Genomic DNA, 23,750 nt, shown 5'->3' on the forward strand with positions numbered 1-23,750 from the left:
TTTTTTGTCTTCATCAAAGTAGTTATTTTAAAATGTTTGCTATAGTAGTTCACTGTAACACCTTCTATAATTATTTTAATAATTTATGTCTCTCCTTCTCCCTCTCCCTCTATTTCTCCAAACTAAAAAACAAAGAAGAAGATGAACTAAAAGGCAGTATATGCATATAGTCAAACGGCCTTTAGAAACGAATACAGAGAGTTTATAGAGAAAGACATTAAAAAAAAAAAAAAACAATTATAGTTAGTTTCTATTTGTCTTTTTCTTTGGTATGGATAACAATTATAAATTGGTTGTTAATTTGAAATATGTATTTTATGTGCTTTAAACACATTGAAAACTTGGTCTCCACTTGGCTCCACAGCCATTAAGATAATAAGAGTAGATGAGATAAGCTAAGGTTGATTTATTATTTTAATATCTCCAACTTGTTTTTTTAATTTATTTGCAAATGATTACAATAAATAATATTTTTTCTGAATTGAATAATTTGGCTCGAGTTTAATCATAAAGTACTCTCATTACAAGACATCCACATCTATATAACCACTACTTGTATATAAATTTATTGGAATAAACTAGCATATCACATATGCATGTGAATTAATTCAACAAATGCAAGCAACAAACAAAACTAAGATCAAATAAGCAATTATAATAATATAGGGACATGCCAAAGTTTATGTGGAATAGAAATACAATCAAACAAATACTAAAATAGAAATTATAATATTTAAATTTAGAAAGAAAAAAAATACAAAATCAGTCCTGGTAGTTTACCTGATTTGCAATTAACTAGATAATTTGCCAAAAACATAATTTAGTCTCTATAGTTAAATTTCATCAACTAGATTAACATATTCTGATAGCGTGAAAAGTTAGAACCAACAAAATTGTGACATGTGTCCTATTTAAATAAGTGTCACACTAACCGAATCTGTTAAATTAGTAGACAAAATTTGACTGTATGAAGTAAATTATTTTTTTGGCATACCTCTGAGTTCATTTTGATACCACGTAAAGCTAATTGCAAATAAGGTAAACTATATTTTGCATTTTTTTTTTCCGTAAATTTACGCTTAAAATATGAGTTTATAATAAATAAAATTATAAGTAAAATAGAAAACTTCATTTTAGACTTTTGAATTACCACGTATTTTGAAATGATCCCCTCAAATTTCAAGAACTTTCAATTTGATTCAATTGATACCACTTTGTTAGATTCAGCCGTTAATCCCTAATGAAAATGGCTAAAAAGACAAAATTATCCATCGATTTTCGTTTATTTATTTATTTTTAATTTGAAATTAAAAGTAAACATGAATTTTATAAAAAAATCAAGAATATAAAAGTTTATTTTTATCATTTTGAACATTTAAAATCTGACAAAAAGATACGTTACATTAAACTAAAAGCTCAAGCAGTAAAATTTAGAGTTTTTAAATAAAATTTCTCCTGTGTAAAATCTTTTTACAATTTTACTCCTTGTGTCGGCGAAGAAGAAGAGGTCTCTCTCTCTCTCTCTCTCCTTCGTCTTTTCTTATGGCGCTCAAATATGAAAGTATCCGTTCATGTAGGACATGGCGGCCCACGTGGCTATACATTAGGCGTCCCACGATCGTACAGCCACTGAGTTGACCTACCGGTTACGGTGCACTCAACAGTGCTTGTTTTAATTTGGTGAAGCAAGAAGCAATCCTCCTGCTCCTAATTCCTGTACAATGACATGTGAGCTTCAACTAAAATAGACACCCATATGCAAACCCTTTGCTTCCATTTGCAATAATATTAAAGGCTATATTTGTTTTTTTAAATAAAGAGGAACCCTTTAAAGATAGGGTCACTTTATATATCAAGAGTTACAATAATTAAAGAGATAAAAGAACTCTCAAGAGTTACAAGAACTCAAACACAAGAATTATAAATGATAAATTTAATTTTATTGTTGTTAATGTGAAAGTAAAAAAGACTTGTAACATCGGGACCAATTCAGATTGACTTTGACACTTGTTCAAAATACCTATTCATTATAGCAATTTTACATTTATTCCGACGGAGTCCTCTCTCTCGTTTTTCTCTCTGAGATTCTCTAGGGGTGAGGTTTTAGTCTCCTCTGGTTACAAGTGGAGGATAGGAGGTGGCGTGGCAAAGGTAATTGTGGTTTGGTAGTTGTGATGGATTCTAGTTTGGAGAAATTATGCAGCAAGATCTCTTTGTCAGATGGGGAAAAATGTGGGATTTCAGTATCGGAGGGGGAAATTGCTGCAGTTCGGGAGATTGGGGGGAGGTGTTTGATCGGGAGAATAGGAACTGAAAAATCGGTCAATCGAGAAGCTTTCAAGTCTTTTCTGTCTAGATTATGGCGGCTGGCGGGGTCGGTGGTCTTCAAGGAGGTGCAAGACAATATTTGGCTCTTTGAGTTTTCGGAGGAGGCGGATAAGGAAAGGGTGATGGATGGGCGGCCTTGGTCTTTTGACAGGCAGATTCTAGTGTTAAACGAGTTTGACGGCCAATGTCCACCATCCCAGATGGATTTTACAAAATCATCATTCTGGATTCAAGTGCATGAGTTGCCGCTCCTTTGTATGAATAGAGGAGTGGGAACAAAGATTGGTGACTCTTTAGGGGTTTTGGAAGACATAGATGTGGCAGGGGATGGAGCGGGATGGGGAAGATATCTTCGCATCCGGGTGTCAATTGATCTAACGCGGCCTTTGGAACGGGGTAGAACTTTGAAAGTTGGCGATAAGGATTTTTGGGTGATATTGAAATATGAAAAATTGCCATTGTTTTGCTTCAAATGTGGCCGGGTGATCCATGGTACAAAGGGCTGTCCAGTTAGATCTCAAAAAAGGATGAGTGATGGAGATGAAGGAAAGGAATGGGGAGTGTTGCTGCGGGCGGAGGCTCCGAAGAGGCAGGGATATTTCCGGCAAGGTAGCGGGGGTGGGTCTTCGTTTTCAGGCGACTACACGATGCCGGTTGGGAGGAACAGTCCACGTAAGCAACACCATGATATTAGCCCCGGTTTTCATGGCATTACGCCTCTTTTAAACCAACCCACTACAACTGCTAGTAGTGACGTCTCTGGGAAGCAGGAAGGTGGGAGAGAGTTTTGTGATTCCCAAACTTTGAATCTGGATGTTGGTACAGATGGAGGAGAGAAGGGTCCTGATTTTTTGATGCGAAATAAAGGGAAAGAAAAAGTGGGTGTAAGTGGAGGTATAAAAGAGCATGATGAGGTGGGGACTTGGGCTGGTGGGTTGGTTTTAAGGGATGAAGTGTGCGATTCTCATAATTCTATGCCAAGTGGGGTTCTTTTAACAAGTAACGTGGCAGTTCAAAAATGCATGCAAGAGGGATATGACATGTTGGAACCTTTGGGGCATGAGTCAACACGTATGGAATTTGAATTAAATCCTATAGAGAAGGGCCCAGTTGAGCCTAAGTTTAGGCCATCCGATGGGGGGTGTCTTTTGGAGCAGGGGCAGTGTGAGGAAACAATTGGAGTGCAGGGGGGTTCCATTGGCCGTAATAATATCAAGAGTTGGAAGAGGACAGCCCGTAAGCCATCAGGGAACAGTGCAACTATTATCCAGTCAAATGTTTTGGGGAGTAAAAGGAAGGAGCAAGGGGTGGGGGAGAGTAAACGAAAAGCAGGAAAAAAGAAGAAGGAAAATAATAATGGGCAACATTCGGATTCAGACACCAAGGTTTTGGCGGAGGCTGTTGAACAGTCCCGCCAGATCAAATGAATATTTTAAGCTGGAACTGTCGGGGGCTTGGGAACCTCCGAACAGTCAGGGATCTTTGCCGGTTGGTGAAGGAGAAGAAACCCAATTTGGTTTTCTTAATGGAAACCAAATTAAAAGCTTGTAGAATGGAGGTGATTAAAGCAAAAATCGGGTTTGAGAGTGTATTTACGGTAGACAGTGTTGGTCGCAGTGGCGGGTTAGCTTTACTATGGAGAAAAGATGTGTTGGTGAATATTCAAAACTATAGTAGAAGGCACATCAATGCAGTGATTGGGTCTGAAGTGGATGGACGGCCCTGGAAATTTACAGGCTTTTATGGGCATCCGGAGGTTGATAGAAGGAATGAAGCATGGGATCTCCTACGCCATTTGAGGTCTTTTGATCCAATGGCTTGGATGTGCATAGGAGACTTCAATGAAATTTTAGAAGTCCATGAAAAGTTTGGAGCTTGTAGAAAATCTTGGCGACAAATGGATGCTTTTAGATCCACGTTGAGCTTTTGTAATTTGAAGGATTTGGGTTTTATAGGTCCCAAGTTCACGTGGTGTAATTTGAGGGAGGGAGGAAATATCATAAGGGAACGTTTAGACCGTGCCTTGGCTAACGAGGAATGGAGTGATAAGTTTCCGGTTGTGAAGGTGGAGGTTATAGCTACTCGTACGTCGGACCATGCACCTATCGCCATATCTTTCCACAAACTGAATGGAGTGCAAAAAAAAATCCAGCAATTCAGGTATATGTCGTGTTGGGGAAAGAAGGAACAAGCAAGGGCTGTTATTCGCAAAGTGTGGAAAAAGAAATCTCCATCAGAGGGGGTTTGGAGGGCAGTAAAACGAAATCTGGAATGTAGTAAAGAAAGCCTTACAAGCTGGAACAAGAAGACTATGAGCTGTACTGAAAGTGCCATAAACCAGAAAACCCAAGGTATTAAGAATCTCCAAGAAGTGGAAGGCTTTCCAGATTTGGAGTCAATTCGACGTCTTCAAATTGAAGTTAATGATCTAATGGAGGTAGAAGATATGAAGTGGCGACAGATGGCAAATGAACATTGGCTGAAATTGGGGGACAAAAACACAAAGTATTTTCATGCTTGTGTACAACAGCGTCGTCGGGTAAACAAAATTCATGGTATTATTGACGATGGTGGGCTGTTTCATTCTAATATCCCAGATATTGAGAGAGCTTTTGTCGGGTATTATGATCGATTATTTTCTACGTCACTTCCGACTGGGCTGAATCAATGCCTTGAGTTCTTACCAAAAAAGGTGTCTCCAGTTATGAATGGGCAGCTATTGAGAGAATTCACGAAGGAGGAGGTTTTTTATGCCCTTCATCAGATGGCTCCATTTAAATCTCCGGGACCAGATGGGTTTCCGGCGGGTTTCTATCAAGAGCAATGGGAAGTGGTTGGCAAAGAGGTTTGTGATGCAATTCTAAATTTTTTTCATACTGGTTGCTTTGATGAGGATATTAATTTTACTCATATTGTCTTGATCCCGAAATCAAAAAATCCTACTAGAGTCACTGATTTTCGTCCAATTAGCTTATGTAATGTAGTTTACAAGATTCTCTCAAAAGTGCTAGCTAATCGGCTAAAAGTTATTCTTCCTCATATTATATCTAGTAATCAAAGTGCTTTTATCCCAGAGCGGTTGATTTCTGATAATATTTTAGCTGCCTATGAGACACTTCATACTATGAATTCTCGTATGTGGGGAAGGGAGGGTTACATGGCTCTAAAGATTGATATGAGCAAGACTTATGATAGGGTAGAATGGATTTTTTTGGAAGCAGTCATGCAGAGATTGGGGTTTGATCAGAAATGGATTGACATGTTAATGAAGTGCATCACTACTGTACAATATTCTATTATTATTAATGGAGAACCGGTGGGGCTTATTCATCCATCTCGAGGAATACGGCAGGGAGATCCTCTATCTCCTTATTTATTCCTTATTTGTGCTGAAGCTTTAAGTTCCTTACTTCACAGAGCGGATCATGTGGGAGTTTTGAAAGGAGTTCCAACATCAGTGGGAGGACCAAAAATAAATCATTTATTTTTTGCTGATGACAGTCTTCTGTTTTGTAAGGCTAACAGGGAGGATTGGAATTGTTTGTCCGGAATTTTGGAGGTGTATGAGATGGCTTCGGGACAGCGGCTCAACAAAGATAAGACAGCAATTTTCTTTAGCAAAAATACAAAGCAGGAAGCTCGAGATTTAATTTTTCAGATGACGGGGGTCCCTGTTTCACAGCGTTTTGATACATATTTGGGCTTGCCTGCTTTGGTGGGAAGGTCTCGAATCAGTGAATTTCAGTCGATTATTGAAAGAGTCAAAAGGCGAATTAATGATTGGAAGTCACAATTTCTCTCCCAGGCAGGAAAGGAAATTCTCATAAAAGCGGTAATACAGGCTATACCCACTTACAGTATGAGTATTTTTTTGTTGCCTAAAGATTTGTGTAGGGAATTAAATTCTCTTATGCGAAACTTCTGGTGGGGTCATAAGGATAATGACAAGAAGATTCACTGGATGAGTTGGGAGAAGATGGGGGTTGCAAAATCCCAAGGTGGTATGGGATTCCGGGATCTTATTTGTTTTAACAAAGCTTTGTTAGCAAAGCAATGTTGGCGTCTTATTCAGGAACCAGGAAGTTTGGCAGGTAGAATTATAAAAGCAAAATACTACCCACGAGGGTCTTTGTTGGGTGCAAAAATTGGAAGTAGGCCGTCGTTTGCTTGGCGTAGTCTATTAGCAGCAAAGGATCTTCTTGAAGAGGGGTTGATGTGGAGGATTGGGGATGGAGGCACTGTTCACATTTGGGGCGATAAATGGTTGCCGAAGCCTTCATCATATGCAGTCCAATCTCCTTGTCGTGGGTTAGATAGAAGTGCAAAAATTAAGGAGCTTATGGAGAGTGATACTGGGGGTTGGAACAAAAGCCTCATTTGGGAAATTTTTGAGGCAAGTGAAGCAGATCTTATATGTAATTTACCCCTTAGCAGATATCGTCAAGAAGATAAGCTAATCTGGAGGGCAACCAAGAATGGATCTTTTACTGTGAGGAGTGCATATTTTTTGGAAAAGGAGAGAATTGATTCATTGAAAGGGGAAGGTTCTTCTACGTCGAGCTTTTCTCATATATGGAAATCCATTTGGAGTTTACAAGTCCCAAATGCTGTTAAGGTCTTCTTGTGGAGGGCGTGTTCAAATATTCTCCCGACGAAGGAAAATTTAGTGAGGCGTGGGGTGATCAAAGAGGGGAAGTGCATTTTCTGCAAATAAGAAATTGAGACAGTTTTTCATATTATTTGGGAATGTCCTTCATCAATGGACGTCTGGGCGGCATGTGATAGAAGAATTCAAAAACTTCAAGTTCAATATCCTACGTTGTTGGAGGTGCTGGACACGGTTATATCACGATGTAGTAGGGATGAGTTGTTTCTAGTAGCCATTATTGCAAAAAAGATCTGGGCACGTCGAAATGAGGTAGTTCATGGGGGTGTTTTTACACACCCAAATCGTATTGTTCAGGAGGCAGAAATTCAGCTTCAGACCTTCCACTTAGCTTCAGCAAGAGATGTGTTGTCAAGTGGTGAGGCGGTACAGATGGTGGCTAGATGGGCTACACCTCCTTTTGGAAGATTCAAGGTTAATTGGGATGTGTCAGTTGATGTTCACCAAAAATGTTTGGGCTGTGGGGTAATTGTCCGAGATCACAGGGGCTCTATCATTGCAGCAATGTGTAAGAGATTAGATATTATTCAAGAACCGGTGATTGCAGAAGCTTTGGCATCTCTGGTTGCAGTGGAATTTAGTAAGGATTTGGGACTTCTAGATATTATTTTGGAGGGAGATTCTCTTCAGGTAATTCAAGCTTACCGTGAGGCGGGATCAAATTTGAGGCCATATGGACAGATTGTTGATGACGCACGAGTTGTCTTAGGCAGGCATCGGAGCTGGATGGTTTCTCATGTCAAGCGAGATGCAAATTCAGCGGCTCATAATCTAGCGAAATTTGCTCTTGTATGTTCTACGGAGCAAATATGGATGGAAAAAATTCCTAGATGTATTTATGATATTGTCTTATTAGAGCAATCTGCTCTGGCTGTTTAGAGTTTTATGCTCTTGGCTAATTATCTTTTATGAGGAATGAAATCAGATGATTCAAAAAAAAAAAAAAAAAAAAAAAAAAAAAGACTTGTAACATTCATACTATTTCTCTATAAATAGAGCACTATACACAATCAAAAATATTAAGGAAAAATGTAGCTATGCAAATGCTTTAACGTGTGGACGTAGATCATAAGCCGAACCACCTTAGTTTTTTGAGTTTCTTTTTCTTGTTCTCATTTCTTTCTGTAAATTATAAGTTCTAATAATATACTTACTCTTGTCAGGTAAATTTTAAAGCGTTATCTCTACACAAATCGAGTAAAACTCTGATTTTTACTGACGGACCGATTCCAAATAATTATTTAAACATGATAAAAACGCTACCAATACAATATTAAGAGAACATTTTTTGTTGACAAGTACATTTCATTCACTCCCCCTCATCACATAGGTTGGTCGTGTGTGACCCAAATGACAAGTTTCCTCCTATTTTATTTTATATTGTTTAAGTAATTAATCGCTTAAAGAATTTTTAAAACTGTTAGAGAGTAACGTGATTTGTTTATTTCAACTAAAAGTAGCTTAAATGATATGCATGTGAAAGTGATTTATTAGATTTGACGTGCCACCATATGAGAGTTGCCACCTTATTTTTGTTAAATATATTAAAGAAAGAAATGAGAGAAAAAAGAGACATCAGAAACACATAAGAACATAAGAGTTATATCTTGTATATATCTAGTTTATTATTGAAGTATATAGAATTTTATGATAAAGATATGAACCACAGATAATTAAGGTGGTTTGGCTTGCACACGATACCCTATTTATAAAGTTTTGCAAAGACTTGAATAATTTCAATTACAAACTAAATCCTTTAATTTATGGTAACTAAATCATCTAAATTCCTTTATTTAGAATAGTCAAATCATCAAGGATTTATATCCTTAACAAAGTATTACAAATTTATAAAGGATTTTGTTTATAGAAAAACTACGAGCGTTGAACTAGTAAACTTAGTAAACGAAGGAAAGTGAATAAACCCTACAATAAAAAGAAGGAAATAAAACTATAAAATAAAATATTCGTAATAAGAAAATATATATATATATATATATATATATATATATATATAGAGGATGGAAATGTCAAAGCAATTATAAATATCTTTTTCAGTTTGGGTTGGTCCAATCCAAAAGAAAAGGTGGTCATAGGCTGCCCATGGGAAGTCAATAGGAAGTTAGGTGAAGGAATAGAAATTGAATAATAAGCCAAAATACTTGAACCTACTAGACAGCTCTATTTGAGACTCACACATCTGGCCCTCTCTCTAATATTCTTTATTTACTTATTATTTATGTAGACCATATATGAATGATAAATGTACATCAAAAAATACATGTCGGCCCACCACTAAGTAGTAGGCAACTTTCTTTTTCATTAGGATTTAGGGTATGATTAAATTGCTACCTCATTGGTCCCGCAATTATGCATAGCATTAAGTTTACAGTTTAAGGGTCTGTTTGAGTTTGTAATTTAAAAACGTAATTTTTTAAAACGCAAATAAGTGTTTGGCCAAATCGTAATTTGACATTTAAAATCACAGTTTTATCTTTAAAAATAAGATGCTCTTATTTATTTGATGAATTTACAGTACAAAGATAATATATTCAAATATGATTTGTTTTGTCCGTAAGGGAGTACCTTAATCGGCTGTGGACCACGTCTAATGAAACGGAGGTCACTAGTTCGAATCCCCTCTCCTCTTCCCTTGCGTGGACATGTCAATATATATATATATATATATATATAATGGCCGGCTATTATGCATACGAAGACAGACAGCTACATTTAGAGGGATCGATTCAACCAAAGACTTCTCTCATAATAATTTCTTATTAATTGATCTCTCTCTTGACTTTCAAAACTGATTGGATTATCAGGGCATGCATGATAGGAAGATTCAACCATTTATATTTCTACACAACGTATCAAATACGCACACAGATATTTCTAAAGTCTTCATAATTGACTACATCTAGGGCTTAAATTTTAGTAATTAATCAAAATTTAGTGGTTAAAAAAAAAAAAAGAAGTCTAGAGCGGTTAGAGCGGTTAGGATTACTACATTAATATTATGAGATAAAAATGTGGTATATAATATTTGCTATTTTCGTTATACATCTATGATGTTATTTGTAACAAAGACAGTTTGCGGTCAAGCAATGAAGGGACTTGCAAAACTGGAACAAAGTGTGAGAACTTGTTGTAGTGGGCCGACGGGGGATAGCTTCAATGTTAATGTCAGTATCGTTGTCTAAGAAGGAAGAAAAGAACTAGTACAAATTACTCGAAAAATGAATAGATCAGAACCCCTTACTTATGCTTTCCCCCTTCCCTTTATACTGCTAAGCGTTTTTGGAATTTGATCCCTTGCTCCTGCAAGTCCTCACGGGGAGACACGTCACACTTCCTCATACGTTGAGTGGTCGTGGTGCGTTAGCCCTGGGACACCTCATGTACCTTCGGACATGGCCTTTACTCGAGTCATTAAAGAAAGTTTTGACTAATGTGACACATATCTTCCTTAAAATAATAGGTACTTTTCATGAAGTTTAAGGGCTCTAGGAATTTGTGAATGATAATCCCGAGGCCCATTGGTCGACTCCTGTCAATCGAGAATCGTGATTGGCAATTAGCGACCGGAGCAAAAAGGCGCTTTGGCGATCGGTTCCATACAGCATTCCGCGACTTGCAAGTCACGAGTCGCATGATCTAGCGTGTCACAAATTTATTGGACCGGAGGAATCCCATGGGTCACAAATTTATGATTTTTTAATCTGAAAAGCCATATCTTTTCCTACACTTCAAAAATACATACTTATTTACCACAAATAAATGTTTATTTTTTATTTTTTTTTGTTTAAGTACAAAGAAATAGTTTAGGACCCATGGGCCACGTGTATGGATTGGTACTCAAATCAGGCATATTTTTCCAAAAAAAAAAAAAAAATCATATATATTAATTTTTATTTTTGTGAAATATAAATATTGCAGGGAGTAATAATGCTTCCTTTTTTAACTAGGTTGACTTTAACCTGCACATGGGGAATGAGTGCCATACATATTTATGTCAAAGATTTGGCAACTTGTAAATAAATTTTTAGTACCCTTCAATTATATGATCAAGTTGTAAATAATTAATGTAATGTAATTGTTAGCCATATTTGTATATGAGAAATGCTATGTATTCTTCTAGTATTATTCCAAATGTAATGAAATGTGACTTTTAAAATCATCAATAGATTAAAAGTCAATAATGATAATCTCAAATTCAACGATAATTTTAAAAGTCGGATTACAGTTAGGAGGACATCAGAAGAACACTAGAAGAACACTTAACATGTCCCATTTGTATATATAGAGTTTTTCTCCAAATTTTTTCAACCAATTTATAAAATTGTTATGTATTCTTTCATATGTGAGAATTATATGTTTATTTAATATTTTTTTTCTTCTTCTAATTTTATAAATACTATTAAAAAAATATGTAAATTTTATAGAATAGGTTGAATAAGTGAAAAGAAATGATGCAATGGCTTGTTTATTAACCCTTTTTTTTAATCCAAAAAAAATAAAAAAAAGGTAAATAAATTTGTGCGTTTTCAAAAAATATTTTATAAATGTTAGGTGTTCTTCTAGTATTTTCTTGGTGTCCTCCTAATTGTGATGTGAATTTTGAAATCATCAATAATTTTAAAAGTTACGCCATAATTGAGAGGACATCAGAAAAATACTAGAACATCTAGCATTTACAAACACAGGTTTTATTCGTTTACAAATCATAATTTTTTAAAAACATAATTTTAAATAATTTATTTTTTACGATTTGATTTAAAATTGCACTATTTGTATATGAAATCGTAACGACAAACGCCTAAATCTGGTAAATTAGGAAGGAAAAAAAAAAGAAAAAACCTAAAATGAAAAAAAAAAAAAAAAAAAAAAAAAAAAAAAAGTAATAAACCCAAGAAGGAAAAAAATAAAACTATAAAATAATATTAAATATTCTTGACAAAAGTAAAGTAAGAAATAAAAGGTTGGAAAAGTCGTAACAGTCGTGCTTGTGAAAAGAAATAAAGTTATATATATATATATATATATATATATATAATAAGAGAGAGAAAGTGTAAATAGGATGATGACGTGGCCTGTTTATGGGCCCCACGAATTGATCAGACGCAGTTATGGGGAGCGAGCAATTCGTGAGGAGGGGTGCTCAGGAGGAAAGGGCAGCCCCTGTCCCGCAATGTTCGCTCCCAAAAAGCACATAGAAAAATTACAAATGGAAGCCGATGATTGGACAGAGACGGCAAAGAAGAATCAAACAGAAGAAACAGAAGAAAAGAAAAAAAAAACACAGAGGATTGTGAATCCTCGTCTGTCGTTGCAACACATCGACAACATGGATGCAGAGAATTCTCCGCCTAATTAACCCACCTGTCTCTCTTTCTTATTCTATATATATATATATATATATATATATATTACATATGCAAACACACCACTCACAGGACTCGGTCGTCCCTCTGTGTTTGTACGTTTTCCTCCTCTTTCCTTTCTCTCTCTCTCTATTTCTCTTGTTTCTTTCTATCTCGTACGTTTTCGATCGTCGTGGTTTCTACTCAAGTTATATGGTGGAATTTCGCTTTTATTTTTATTTTATTGTTGTGGGAATGCATGGAAGCCTTTAAATTTGATTCATGCTCTTCTTTCTCTTTCTCTTTCTGGTGAGCGATCTTCTCTCGCGCTTTCTCTTTCTCTGTCTCTGCTACTTCTTGTATTCACACAATGCTTTCCTTCCTTGATTCCTTGATTCCTTGTCATTTTTGTTAATTGTGGGTTGCCCTCCTCTGCTATCTCTTTCTCTCCCACTCTCTTGTAGTTTGTTACATATTTTTTTTGTTATTGTAATCTGGGATGGATACTGCTCATGGGTTTTTTGGGATCTTGTAATTTGAATTGTTCTTCTTCATTTGTTGTTTCCTTTCTATGTTACATGGGTCTGTTTTATTTTCAAATTTTGATTACTGGGTTTTAATTTGTTCAATTTTGAAAAATGGTTTTCTGAATGTCTTTTTCCTCTATTTTATTTATTTGGCGGACATCTGCATGTTCTAGTTTTATATTTTGGAATATTTAGCTTAGACCGAAACAGAAACTGAACAAAAAATGTTCAAACTTTTAGGTGTTTATTTGTTTCCAATTCTTATTGGCCTTTCATTTTTTATGGGTTTTCTGCTTCTGGGTCTCTCTGGATCTAGAAATTTTCTATCTTTTTCTCTTTTTCTATCTCTGTAATTTGGGAATTGAGTGCTGAACTTTCCAGGCTTATCAGTGGCATAAAAAGTTTTGATATTTCTAACGTTAGAACTTTTTGTAAACCTTTTCTTCTTTGATAGGGCCCAGTGATACCGACTTTTGGGCTTTAATTTTTCATAATTTTTAGTTTTTACATTTCTATTGTCCAAAAATTACTGTTCACTCTTCGGTTTTGATTGCAGCACGTTAAACCAAAAGAGGGGTTCTGCTTTGATCGTTGGTATTGAGGCAAAGGATTAGATTCCTGTTCGTACAAGTTGGAATTGTGGGGGGGTTTTTCCCAATGCTAAATTTTGTCAGGTCCAGAACTCAGCAAAGGTCCAATAGATCTATGTCACTTGGAGGTAGGATTTCCTTTATATCTGTGATTCAAATGAATGTGTTTCGACATAAAACTGCTTGTTGATGGTTCTTTTATCTAGTCAAATGTAGGTCACTCGAAAAATATATATATTTATGATTTCATGACAAATATGTGCAAATTGAGATGTTATGGTTTCTTTCTGGTTATGCATTGCTTATTGTGTAGTTCATTGCTTGAAATATATATATATACACTTGAGTATCCTTGCAGAGCTTCGAGGATTTCTATATTTATGTTTGGGTTTTGTCTGACCTTGTCATGCTTGTAGGCATGGATTACCCAGATCCGAAAAAGAAGAGCAGCTTTGTAGGAAAAATTATTTTGGCTGCTGTCCTCACAGCATTATGCATTCTGGTGCTCAAGCGATCTTCCAGTTTCAATGCTCCAAGCCCGGTAACTTCTTTGTCATATATTTTAGTATCCTTCTAATTGTCAAGTACAGTCTATGATGGTTGACTCATTTTCTATGAAATGTATGTGTTACATATATTATCCTAGGTAAAGCTCAATGCTTTGAGAATTGTCAATTTCTCTTCTTGCTATGATGTGATATCAAACCTAGGCTATGTTAGGTAACTTTCTTGAAAAGTCTTTTTGTGTTTTGATTCAAAAAGAGATTTTGATGTGATGGGAGTTGAGAAGTGTTTTTAGTTGGAATCACATTTGAAAAGTATTGTATGTGGGGTCCACAAAATAAAATTGTTCAGTAAACTTTTTAGTATTTAGTGTTTTCAAAGAAACAAACACTAATATTAATATACTTATTTTGAGAAAATGCGTGCATATTTTTTAGGCGTGGAGGTTGAATTTTTACTTATAAGAAAGAAAAGGAGATGGGGGAGCCACTTTGACTAGGATAGAGGTGGCCTTGCTGTTACCTCTTCCAAGGATAGAGGTGGTCGTGTGACCACCCTCTACAGGAGTAGCCACATGACCATTCTCTCTTTGTAGGGGGTGGCTGCATGGCCATCTCTGACTTGTTAGGGTGAATGTGCGGCCACCTTTGACCAGGATAGAGGTGGTGATGCAGCCTGACTTGGTGGTAAGCAAATAAAACAGCACAAGAAGAAAGATAGATAATTCTTAGATCTTGAGTCTATCAAAAATCTTAGAATCATTCTCAAAACTATAGAGTCTATCTATGACTTCAAGGAAAAATATGAAAAAAATCACCTCGGAGTAATTCTTATTAGAGAAAACTGATAAGTCAACATAAACTGTTTTTCTAGAGGCTATAAGCATATATTTATAGCCCAAAACCCAAAACCTAATAAAATACTAAATAAAGACTTTCAAAACCCTAAGCCTAATAAAACATGAAATATGTTTAAATAAAATAAAGCTACGACGCCTGTCCAGACGAGACATATGGCTGTCCGGACGGCCACGACACTTAAACGACAAATGCATGAAATAACATATGGGTTCGGACTACACTCTGATCTACATCAGGTGGTTGTGTGGCCACCTCCCTAATTTTTTAAAATTTTTTTTTGCAGTAACAGGTCAATCTCTACACTTGAAAAAATAAGCATGTAGTTTCTCAAAATAACACCATAAGGTGTGCGAAGTTTTTTAAAAAGTGTGTTGCGTTTTGTCTTTTAAAAAGTGTTTCGTTTGGTAACTATTTTCTAAAAAGTGCTTTGTGTGTTTGAAAAGTGAAAGATTTTCAAAACACTTACCAAACATAGCCAGCAACCGTTTGTTTATTTATTTTCTTTTGGAGAGGTTCATGGAAGGGGGCAGGTTTCATATTGCTGTAGGAAGTTGTTGAACTTTGTATGACTAAAGGCACCGATGGAACACCTATGGCTGATTGCTGCCATCATTCAGGCTATAATCCACAAAGTTAAGCAAGTCCTGTTTGATAACTTCATCCTCAATGAAGTGTGCAAAGTGGGGTTCATGATAATTGTATATCTGTGCTATACTTATGTAGTATTGGTCAAATATAAAAAATTTAATTATATTTACGTGGCTTATAACAACAAATTCATATCATAGTTTGCTCTTTTGTTTGGAGTTTATGAATTAGCATTTAATTTTAGTTCCTAAGGTATATAAGACATCCCTACCAATAAGTAATATGTTATTGACTTGTACACGACACCGGTCCTTCATGTTTCCGACCAGTTTGGATGACCACATAAGGTCTTTAATTGATTGTCACCAGCCTTGTCTATGGTGCAAACTTTTTGTGTTTAAGAATTGTGTCAGTCAAATTGTTTTTTCTTATCTAGATTCGCCTTTCACTTAATCATTACAAATTTATACGCTAAAACTTTTAAGGACTACGATGTTTATTTATTTCTTGTTTTTTTGGATTTTGTTTTAACAGCTGTTAACAATGTTGTTTGACTGTTTTGGGACTGCTATTTCCTAAATTTCAGCCCCCCCCTCCCCTCGATTACAATGTATAAAAATGTAAATTTGGATATAAATGACTTATTTGGGTTATCTTCTCTTTTCAATTTGACATTTCCAAATCTGAAATGGTCTACAATTTTTATTCATTTCCTTCAGTTCTCCCATCATGAACCTGGGGTAACACATGTCCTAGTAACAGGAGGTGCTGGCTATATTGGTTCACATGCTTCCTTTCGTCTTCTGAAGGACTCATACCGTGTAACTATAGTGGTAGGCCTTTTTGCAGAATAAGTATGAATTTATTTTATAACTATTTTGCATTTTAAGTGTCAGTGACATATCTTTAAGGTTTTCCCTTTTTGACAGGACAACCTCTCACGGGGAAATCTAGGTGCTGTAAAGGTTCTCCAAAAATTATTTCCAGAAGCTGGAAGGCTTCAGTTTATTTATGCTGACTTAGGGGATCCAAAGGCTGTATCCTTATCATGCTCTCTATAAGATATATTCCACTTGAGAATTGTTACTTAATATAAACAGCCACACCTGAAGGTTTCCTTAACAGATTTTTCAGGTTAATAAAATATTTTCAGAGAATTCGTTTGATGCTGTTATGCATTTTGCAGCTGTTGCATATGTCGGGGAAAGCACCCTTGATCCACTCAAGTAAGTATTGTCGTTTGAGCGATATCTAGCCTTTTTGAAACAGCTCTCAATTGTGAGGTTTGATTGGATTGAGTTTAAGCAAGTTCAAATAAAGTTAAAAGTTGGAGTTCAGTTTTTCTCCTTTATTTTTTTATTTTTTTATTTTTTTTTCTTTGGAGTAATAATATAATTCAAAAGAAAAAAGGCCTAAGCCTACGGCATGCGGGGGGGTATCTTTGTTTGCTTGCCTTCTATTCTTCCCCTTTCCACTTTGAAAAAAAATGAAAAAGGGTTGCTGTGATGTTTAGGTGTTGTGGCTGGCTTCATTATAACTACAGCTCGAATGGTTTTTTTACATTTTCCAAACAAACCCATCTTTTTTTATTACTATGACATGATTTTTTAATCATGTTGTGGCTGAAATAACCAAAATGATTATTCAAACATGATATTTTAAACATATCTCAATAAATTAGCCAAAATGACCATGTTTGGATAGAATGGAATTCTATTTTCAGTTCAGGAGTTGGGTCCTTGAAAACAACTAACAAAGAGGAAAAAAAACCTGAATTGTAGGATTGATTTTGGAATTTTATAAGTTCATTAAATAAAAAAATTAGATGACATTTCTGTATGTTTAGAGTGCACAACCATTTTGCAAATCATCAAAAGTTGGGAAATTGGAATTATCAATTAAAAAAAAAAAAGAAAAAAAAGAATGAGAAACACTTGCAAAAATAGCAGAAAAATCTAGAAAACTGAAAATGTATTATTTTTATTAATATGGCTTAAAATAGGGGGAAAAAAAAAAACTGGAGTTTGTTTTTCTTTTTTAACTGGAAAATCTGGTCACTAAATACTTGTGTTGGCCAGATTTTGCTGATTGCTCTGTTTGAGTTTATGATGGAAAACTCCTATTGATTATGTAACTGATGAAACTCTGAAAACTTGAAAAGTTTATCTATGAATTCATCCACATGTAAAAGAAAGTCTGTATGTGTAATGTTCTTTGTAGAACAATAAGACCAATGTTGTCAGTTTTTGTAGAAATGTTTCTTTGTGTGAAAATTAGTGATTGTTAATCATTATGATACTCTTTCCTTTCAATGACAGAAATAAATGATCCAATAAGTAATTAAAATAACTATATGTTTTTTGTTTGTTTTGTTTAACAAAGATGATAATGTAAAAAAGGTCATTTTGCTTGATGTTCAATAGTAATTTTATGTTTTTTTCTTTTAGATATCCATCCATGTCAAGTACTATAGTTTTCAACATAATCTCAAGAGAATTTGATAGATGAGATTGGGTCTCAATAAATCTTATTGCCATGTTTATATATAATTAATTTCTTAATAAATAAGCAGGATCATATAAGATTATAAGATTTGATCTGAAATGTCTGGTTGTGGAATGGAATTTCAGACTGTAATTAGAAAAGCAACTTTGTATTCTAGCTTGTTGTGGATGTGCTTTATCAACCAACTATGGTAGTGACATAGGAATAGTGATCAACTTCAGATCACAGGCATTTTTGGTGTGCACATAATATTAGCCTGGTATGTAAGAAACTGGTTAATCTTGTAACTCTCTCTAGCTAAGGGTTTATTTCATTTTTATCTTTGCTTGATCCCCCTTTCAAATGAGCAGGTAAAATGGTGCTTTACATAGTGGTAACTTGTAAACTATTTTAAAAAGAACATAGTGGTAACTCGTATATTATGCTGCTAATTATATCTGTGACCTTGTTCTGCAGGTATTATCATAACATTACATCAAACACCTTAGTTGTGTTAGAGGCCATGGCTGCACATGGTGTGAAAACATTGATATATTCTAGTACATGTGCAACATACGGGGAACCTGAAAAGATGCCCATTACCGAAACAACTGTGCAGGTGAGGGTTGGTTTTCATTTTTGTTTCAGTTCTTATTGTTGTTTTTTTTGGGAGAAAATGGTTGTGTTATTGTTAGTGATATTCTTTGTTTTGTTTACTTTCAAAATAACAGAGAAAAATATTCTTGGTTTTATTTTTTGTTTTCCATCTGAGGCAATAAAATTTATGTGGCCTGCTACAGCTATTTTTGATGCGTATAGGGTTTTATAGCTACACAGCTGATGAACCTTGTTGCATGAATACAGGTCCCCATTAATCCATATGGAAAAGCTAAAAAGATGGCAGAAGATATAATCCTTGATTTTTCTAAAAATTCAGACATGGCAGTCATGATCCTAAGGTTGGTGTTAGCTGTATGCTTATTTTATATAAATCTGTCTACGTTTTTTTTGTGGGGGGGGGGAGGGGAGGGCATGGAATCAGACGAAAAGACGAGAACAGATGAAAAGACGAGCACATGACATGAATGTATATATTTTTTATGTGAAATGACAAAAAATGCCTTGAATTAAGATAGTGCATTTACTTAAATACCTTCCAAGTGAAAAAAATAAAAAAATAAAAAAAAAAAATAAAAAAAAATCCAAAAATATTTAAAAAAGAAAAAAAAATAAAAAAAGAGCGGTGGTTGCCATCCCTAGGGTGGCGGTTAGCGAAGCATCCGCTTGGGTGGTAGGGGTGGCCGAGCTACTTCAAAGCACTTTTGGGTGGTTCGAACACCTTTGAGGCACTTGGGGGCTGGGTTGGCTGGACCACCCCAAAGGTGCTTCATCGATTCTGGTAGTTGGTACTTGTCAGCATCTTGGGGCAGCATCCAATGGGAGAAGCTGGTCCACTACTTTGCCTAGATCCAACGGTCTGGTTGCATACTGGTCCCAGTTACTGGCGCTTTCAGTTTCTTCTGGTTGAATGTGTCGCTCACGTTGATGAGGCGCAGAGACGGCATTGTTGGGCTGCCTGTCATTGAAGAAGGCCTGCAAGTCCTTGCTCAACACATATGACATCTTCAATGTGAACCAGGCGAGGCTCTTGGATGTGGTGACCTTCACGCACGTGATGCTCTTGGCAGCTTGGGCGGGCGTGAGGTACGCCATGGAGAGCCCCCAGTTGACCACTTCCGTTTTTTCTAAAATGTTTTTCAAGTATTTTTTTGGCTTAGTTTTTACTTGGAGGGCATTTTTGTCATTTTGAGTAAAAAAAAAAAGAGCAAATGCATGTCTGTTGATCATTTTTCCGTTGGATGTAACACCCTCAACTAATGAAGGGGGCTATTTGCATCTAAATGGCAGTTGAAGGAGGTCAAGTGTCACAAATGATAATTTCGCAGGTTATGAGGTGTTAGTTCATAGGAAGTAGAGTATTTTCCCTTTTTTTGTTTATTGTTTTTTACTGCTGAACTCAGTAAGGGATGGCCAGACTATACTTCACCTGCCCCCATCCCCCTTTCCCCCCTGCTTCCCAACGCCTCAAAACAAGTTTTCCATAAGAATTAAGAAATTTGATAAACCAGGGTTGTAACGGATCTCTTTTCCTTTTTGAAAATATCAGATATTTCAATGTAATCGGGTCAGATCCAGAAGGCAGACTAGGTGAAGCTCCGAGACCTGAACTACGTGAACATGGAAGAATCTCTGGTGCTTGTTTCGATGCAGCTCGTGGTATTATTCCTGGGCTGAAGGTACGCTGAATTCTTATTGCACGACATGTGGGTAAAGTCATAACTAGCCTGCTAAATTCAAATAATGGACACAATACTCATGTTAACCCCATCATCCGAAAGTTAGTAGAAAAAATGAAATACAAAGAGCTGTTGGGGGATGTTTTGGTGTTAAACTTTAGATTTTTTAACATCATCTCCTTAACCAATGGGCTTTAGCTCAAATGATACCTCTTCCCTTTGTAGTAAGGTGGAGAGTGAGGTCATGGGTTCAAGTCCCACCGGGTGCTTGTCTAACTTACCAATAAAAAAAAATCATCTGTTTAAAAAGAAACCCTCAAATTCAAAGAATTAGTTAGGCCACTTTTGAGAAATCTGTGAGACTTGGACATGGTGAATAGAATCTGTGGAGAGGTTTTGTCCATAAATTTCGTCTGTTTAGGGTTTCGTCTTAACATATTATTTAATGTTTAAACCTTTAATTCACAAGTTGACAGCCATGCCTTTTTGGTTGACAATATATCATTGTTATATCATTTGATTTCCAGAGTGGGTGTGAGAAAGTCACAATATATCTGTTACAAACTATCCGCATTAGTCTTTTTATAATTATGCGTGTGGTTTGAATTGTTCTAATCTAGTGTTTTGCAATTTGCAGGTCAAAGGAACAGACTATGATACACCTGATGGAACTTGCATACGGGATTATATTGATGTCACTGATCTGGTGGATGCTCATGTGAAAGCTCTTGAAAAGGCGGTGCCAAAAAAAGTTGGAATTTACAATGTTGGCACTGGGAAAGGTAGGATAAACAGAAAGAACACTCATTATGCATATTGTATTGTCTTGTGAATTTAGCAGGAATCTGAGGCTGCTTGCTTCTCTTGGGATGACGTTTTTCAGGTAGATCTGTGAAGGAGTTTGTGGAGGCATGTAAGAAGGCAACAGGAAAGGATATCAAGGTTGATTTCCTACCCCGCCGGCCCGGTGACTACGCTAAAGTGTTCAGCGACCCATCTAAGATCGCCCGGGAACTCAACTGGGCAGCGCAATACACCAATCTTACAGAGAGTTTGCAAATTGCATGGAGATGGCAAAAGTCGCATCGTGACGGATATGGAACCGCTTAGGGCAGTTTCTTGCTGAAAGGGCCACAGATTCACAGCATCATTCCAATAGCAGACCCCATGCATTGCTGCTGATTTCAGCTGCTGCATTCTATTGCTCTCTTAGAATGGTGGGGGTGTTCATCAAAATTAAGATAATTTTTTTTTTTTTTTTCCTGGTTAGAGTATTTCATGATGGGATAGTAGTAGGATGGGCGGTTATTCATTACATGTATTTAGAACAGAGAAATAGTTGAATAATGATTGTTATTGCGCCAGTGATGGGTGATGGTAGTAAAAGCTCGGAAGGCTGTAAAATAACTGTTATAACTGTCTGAAGACAGGGAAAGCTAAACGTACCGTTTCATTTCATTATCCTTCTTCCTTAAATAAGTGCGCCGTTTTCTCTGTTTCTGTAAGTGTCTCTCTCTTTTTTACCTCAGTTTGTTTGTTTGGTTTCTCCTTGTCAGCGACGGGCCGGCAATGTGCTTAGAGAAGCGAAGCCCAATGGGCCATATTCAGGTTCTGTCTAACCCACCTAAGCTATATTCAATATAACTTAAAAGGATATAAATAGTAATTTGCACATTAGTTTTCAATAAAATTAATAAATCGAAAATTTCATAAAAAAGAAATTAGCTTTTAAGGCATAATAGGTCCTAACATGAACCACCTCAAAGTCATGACATCAAGGGTATTATTTATTTCAGAGACAAACGTTGGGGGGGGGGGGGGACCAAGTTAGACCATGGCCTCCCACACTTTTAAAAGGGTCTATATCTTTGGACCAAAACTTTTTAGTTTGCCCCCTGATCCTCTAACAAATGTGGTACCAATACCAGAAGGTCTAGAAAAAAACATCGCAGTCCGGACTCCCTATATCAATATGAATAACGTTGTACTATTTTTATTTTTATTTTTATTTTTATTTTTCATATAAATATTAGGAGTCAATATTTTCTCTATATTTGTCCAATCTCATCTTACAAATCAATTATTAGATTTGTGTACTTATGTGGATTTTATACAAGTAACTTGTAAACTCCACAAATCTAATGGTTGATTTATTAAATTTGTAGGAGAATATGAGCCAAATATGAAGAATTTATTGATTCCTAACATTTCTCTTTTTCTTTTTTTTCCTTACCACATGAATCCCCTGCCACACAATAATACGTGAATTTTCTTTGTTTCCTCACGAGTCACCACATTGAATTGTTTTATACCCACAAGTCACAAGTAAGCCGTTTTGGCTCTTTTCTTTTTTTTTTAATAATTAAAAGGGCAAGTGGAGGTGATGAACTGTGACTATTTTACTTGGGCGTAATCATGGTAGCACGTACCTGCTGGAAACTACACAGGAGGGCGTAGATGTTGAGAACCGCAGACGTTTTCTTAAGACAAATTGAGTCATAGTATGACTTATCCCTACCAGAATACCAGTGATTTTCAAGGCGGCTAATACTAATTAGGCTTGTATAAGTAATTTTTCACTGCGAAGAGTCGAACTCACGCCCTAGTATATGCCCAACTTCGTAATGATTATGTATAGATACCAAGTTCTGAAATTTTGATCATCAAGATTCACAATTCAAGTATAAGTTGCTTTTTGAAATTGCAGCAATTTCATTATCATGATATCATTCAATGGCAGGCGCCAAACGGTCAATTGCCAAAAGTGGTATTCATAGCAGCATGAGCAATTTCATTATCATTTATTCTATCATCCTCAATCCGACATCAATTATCAAAAGTGGCATTCATAGCACCGGCTTAAAGACATATTTTTCTTTTTCTTTTTTTATTTATTTTTTAAAGTGAATCAAACCTAGGCGGCTACACATATTTTATTTTCAATAAATTTGCTGTTTTTGTTTTATCATGTACGGTTTTGAAACTTTTTACTTATTTATGAATTATAAAAGGTATTTTCTTCCTTTTTTTTTATTTTTTTGTTTGTAAAAAATGCAAAATCAGTCACCGTAGTTTACTTGATTTGCAATTAACTCTTTGTAATATCAAAATGAACTTAAAAGATCCCTGAGATATGCCAAAAAAAAATTAGTCTTTACTGTCAAATTCAATTCATTAACTTAACAGATTCTAATATTGTGAAATGAAAAAGCCAATAAAATTGTGATACTTATACTATTTAAGTCAATGTCATACTAACGGAATCTGTTAAATTAGTGGACGAAATTTGACTGTAGGGACAAAATTATTTTTTTGACATACTTCAATGACCTTTAGAACTAATTGTAAATCAGGTAAACCACACTGACTAATTTTGCATGTTTGCCTTCTTTTTTTTGGTTGAATTTTTTTTCCTTGCTTATTATTAAATATAAAGATTTTAGTATTATTCTGTTGAGTTTTCATAATGTTTCAATTATGTTCATACGAATACCAGTGAAAAGAAACGACTGCCATATGATCTTTATTTATCATATTGAGATGCTA

At 35.7% G+C, this 23,750-nt stretch overlaps 1 protein-coding gene across 3 annotated transcripts; it reads left to right on the plus strand.

The window, feature by feature from the left end:
• Positions 1-12,382: 12,382 nt before the first annotated feature.
• Positions 12,383-21,702, plus strand: LOC132170808 (UDP-arabinose 4-epimerase 1-like). Of its 3 annotated transcripts, none has more exons than XM_059581921.1 (11): positions 12,383-12,470; positions 13,438-13,599; positions 13,888-14,012; positions 16,143-16,256; positions 16,353-16,460; positions 16,558-16,649; positions 18,385-18,526; positions 18,772-18,866; positions 20,075-20,204; positions 20,842-20,986; positions 21,088-21,702. In XM_059581921.1, exons 2-11 carry the CDS (start codon positions 13,539-13,541, stop codon positions 21,312-21,314), a joined length of 1,239 nt encoding a protein of 412 aa, XP_059437904.1. In that variant the 5' UTR covers positions 12,383-12,470; positions 13,438-13,538; the 3' UTR covers positions 21,315-21,702. The 3 variants fall into 3 exon arrangements, with proteins under 3 accessions (XP_059437904.1, XP_059437905.1, XP_059437906.1); XM_059581922.1 differs by lacking the exon at positions 12,383-12,470 and adding an exon at positions 12,500-12,663; XM_059581923.1 differs by lacking the exon at positions 12,383-12,470 and adding an exon at positions 12,685-12,771.
• Positions 21,703-23,750: the final 2,048 nt, after the last annotated feature.

The sequence above is a fragment of the Corylus avellana genome, chromosome ca2, assembly GCF_901000735.1.
Source record: "Corylus avellana chromosome ca2, CavTom2PMs-1.0".
NCBI classification, from domain to species: Eukaryota; Viridiplantae; Streptophyta; class Magnoliopsida; order Fagales; family Betulaceae; genus Corylus; species Corylus avellana.

What these genes read in the sequence shown, in the direction of transcription:
- LOC132170808 (XM_059581921.1), top strand. Translation starts at nt 13,539, where the DNA reads ATGCTAAATTTTGTCAGGTCCAGAACTCAGCAAAGGTCCAATAGATCT. An exon ending in CATACCGTGTAACTATAGTG is followed by an intron (nt 16,257 to 16,352) that starts GTAGGCCTTTTT and finishes CCTTTTTGACAG; the next exon opens with GACAACCTCTCACGGGGAAA. An exon ending in ACTTAGGGGATCCAAAGGCT is followed by an intron (nt 16,461 to 16,557) that starts GTATCCTTATCA and finishes CAGATTTTTCAG; the next exon opens with GTTAATAAAATATTTTCAGA.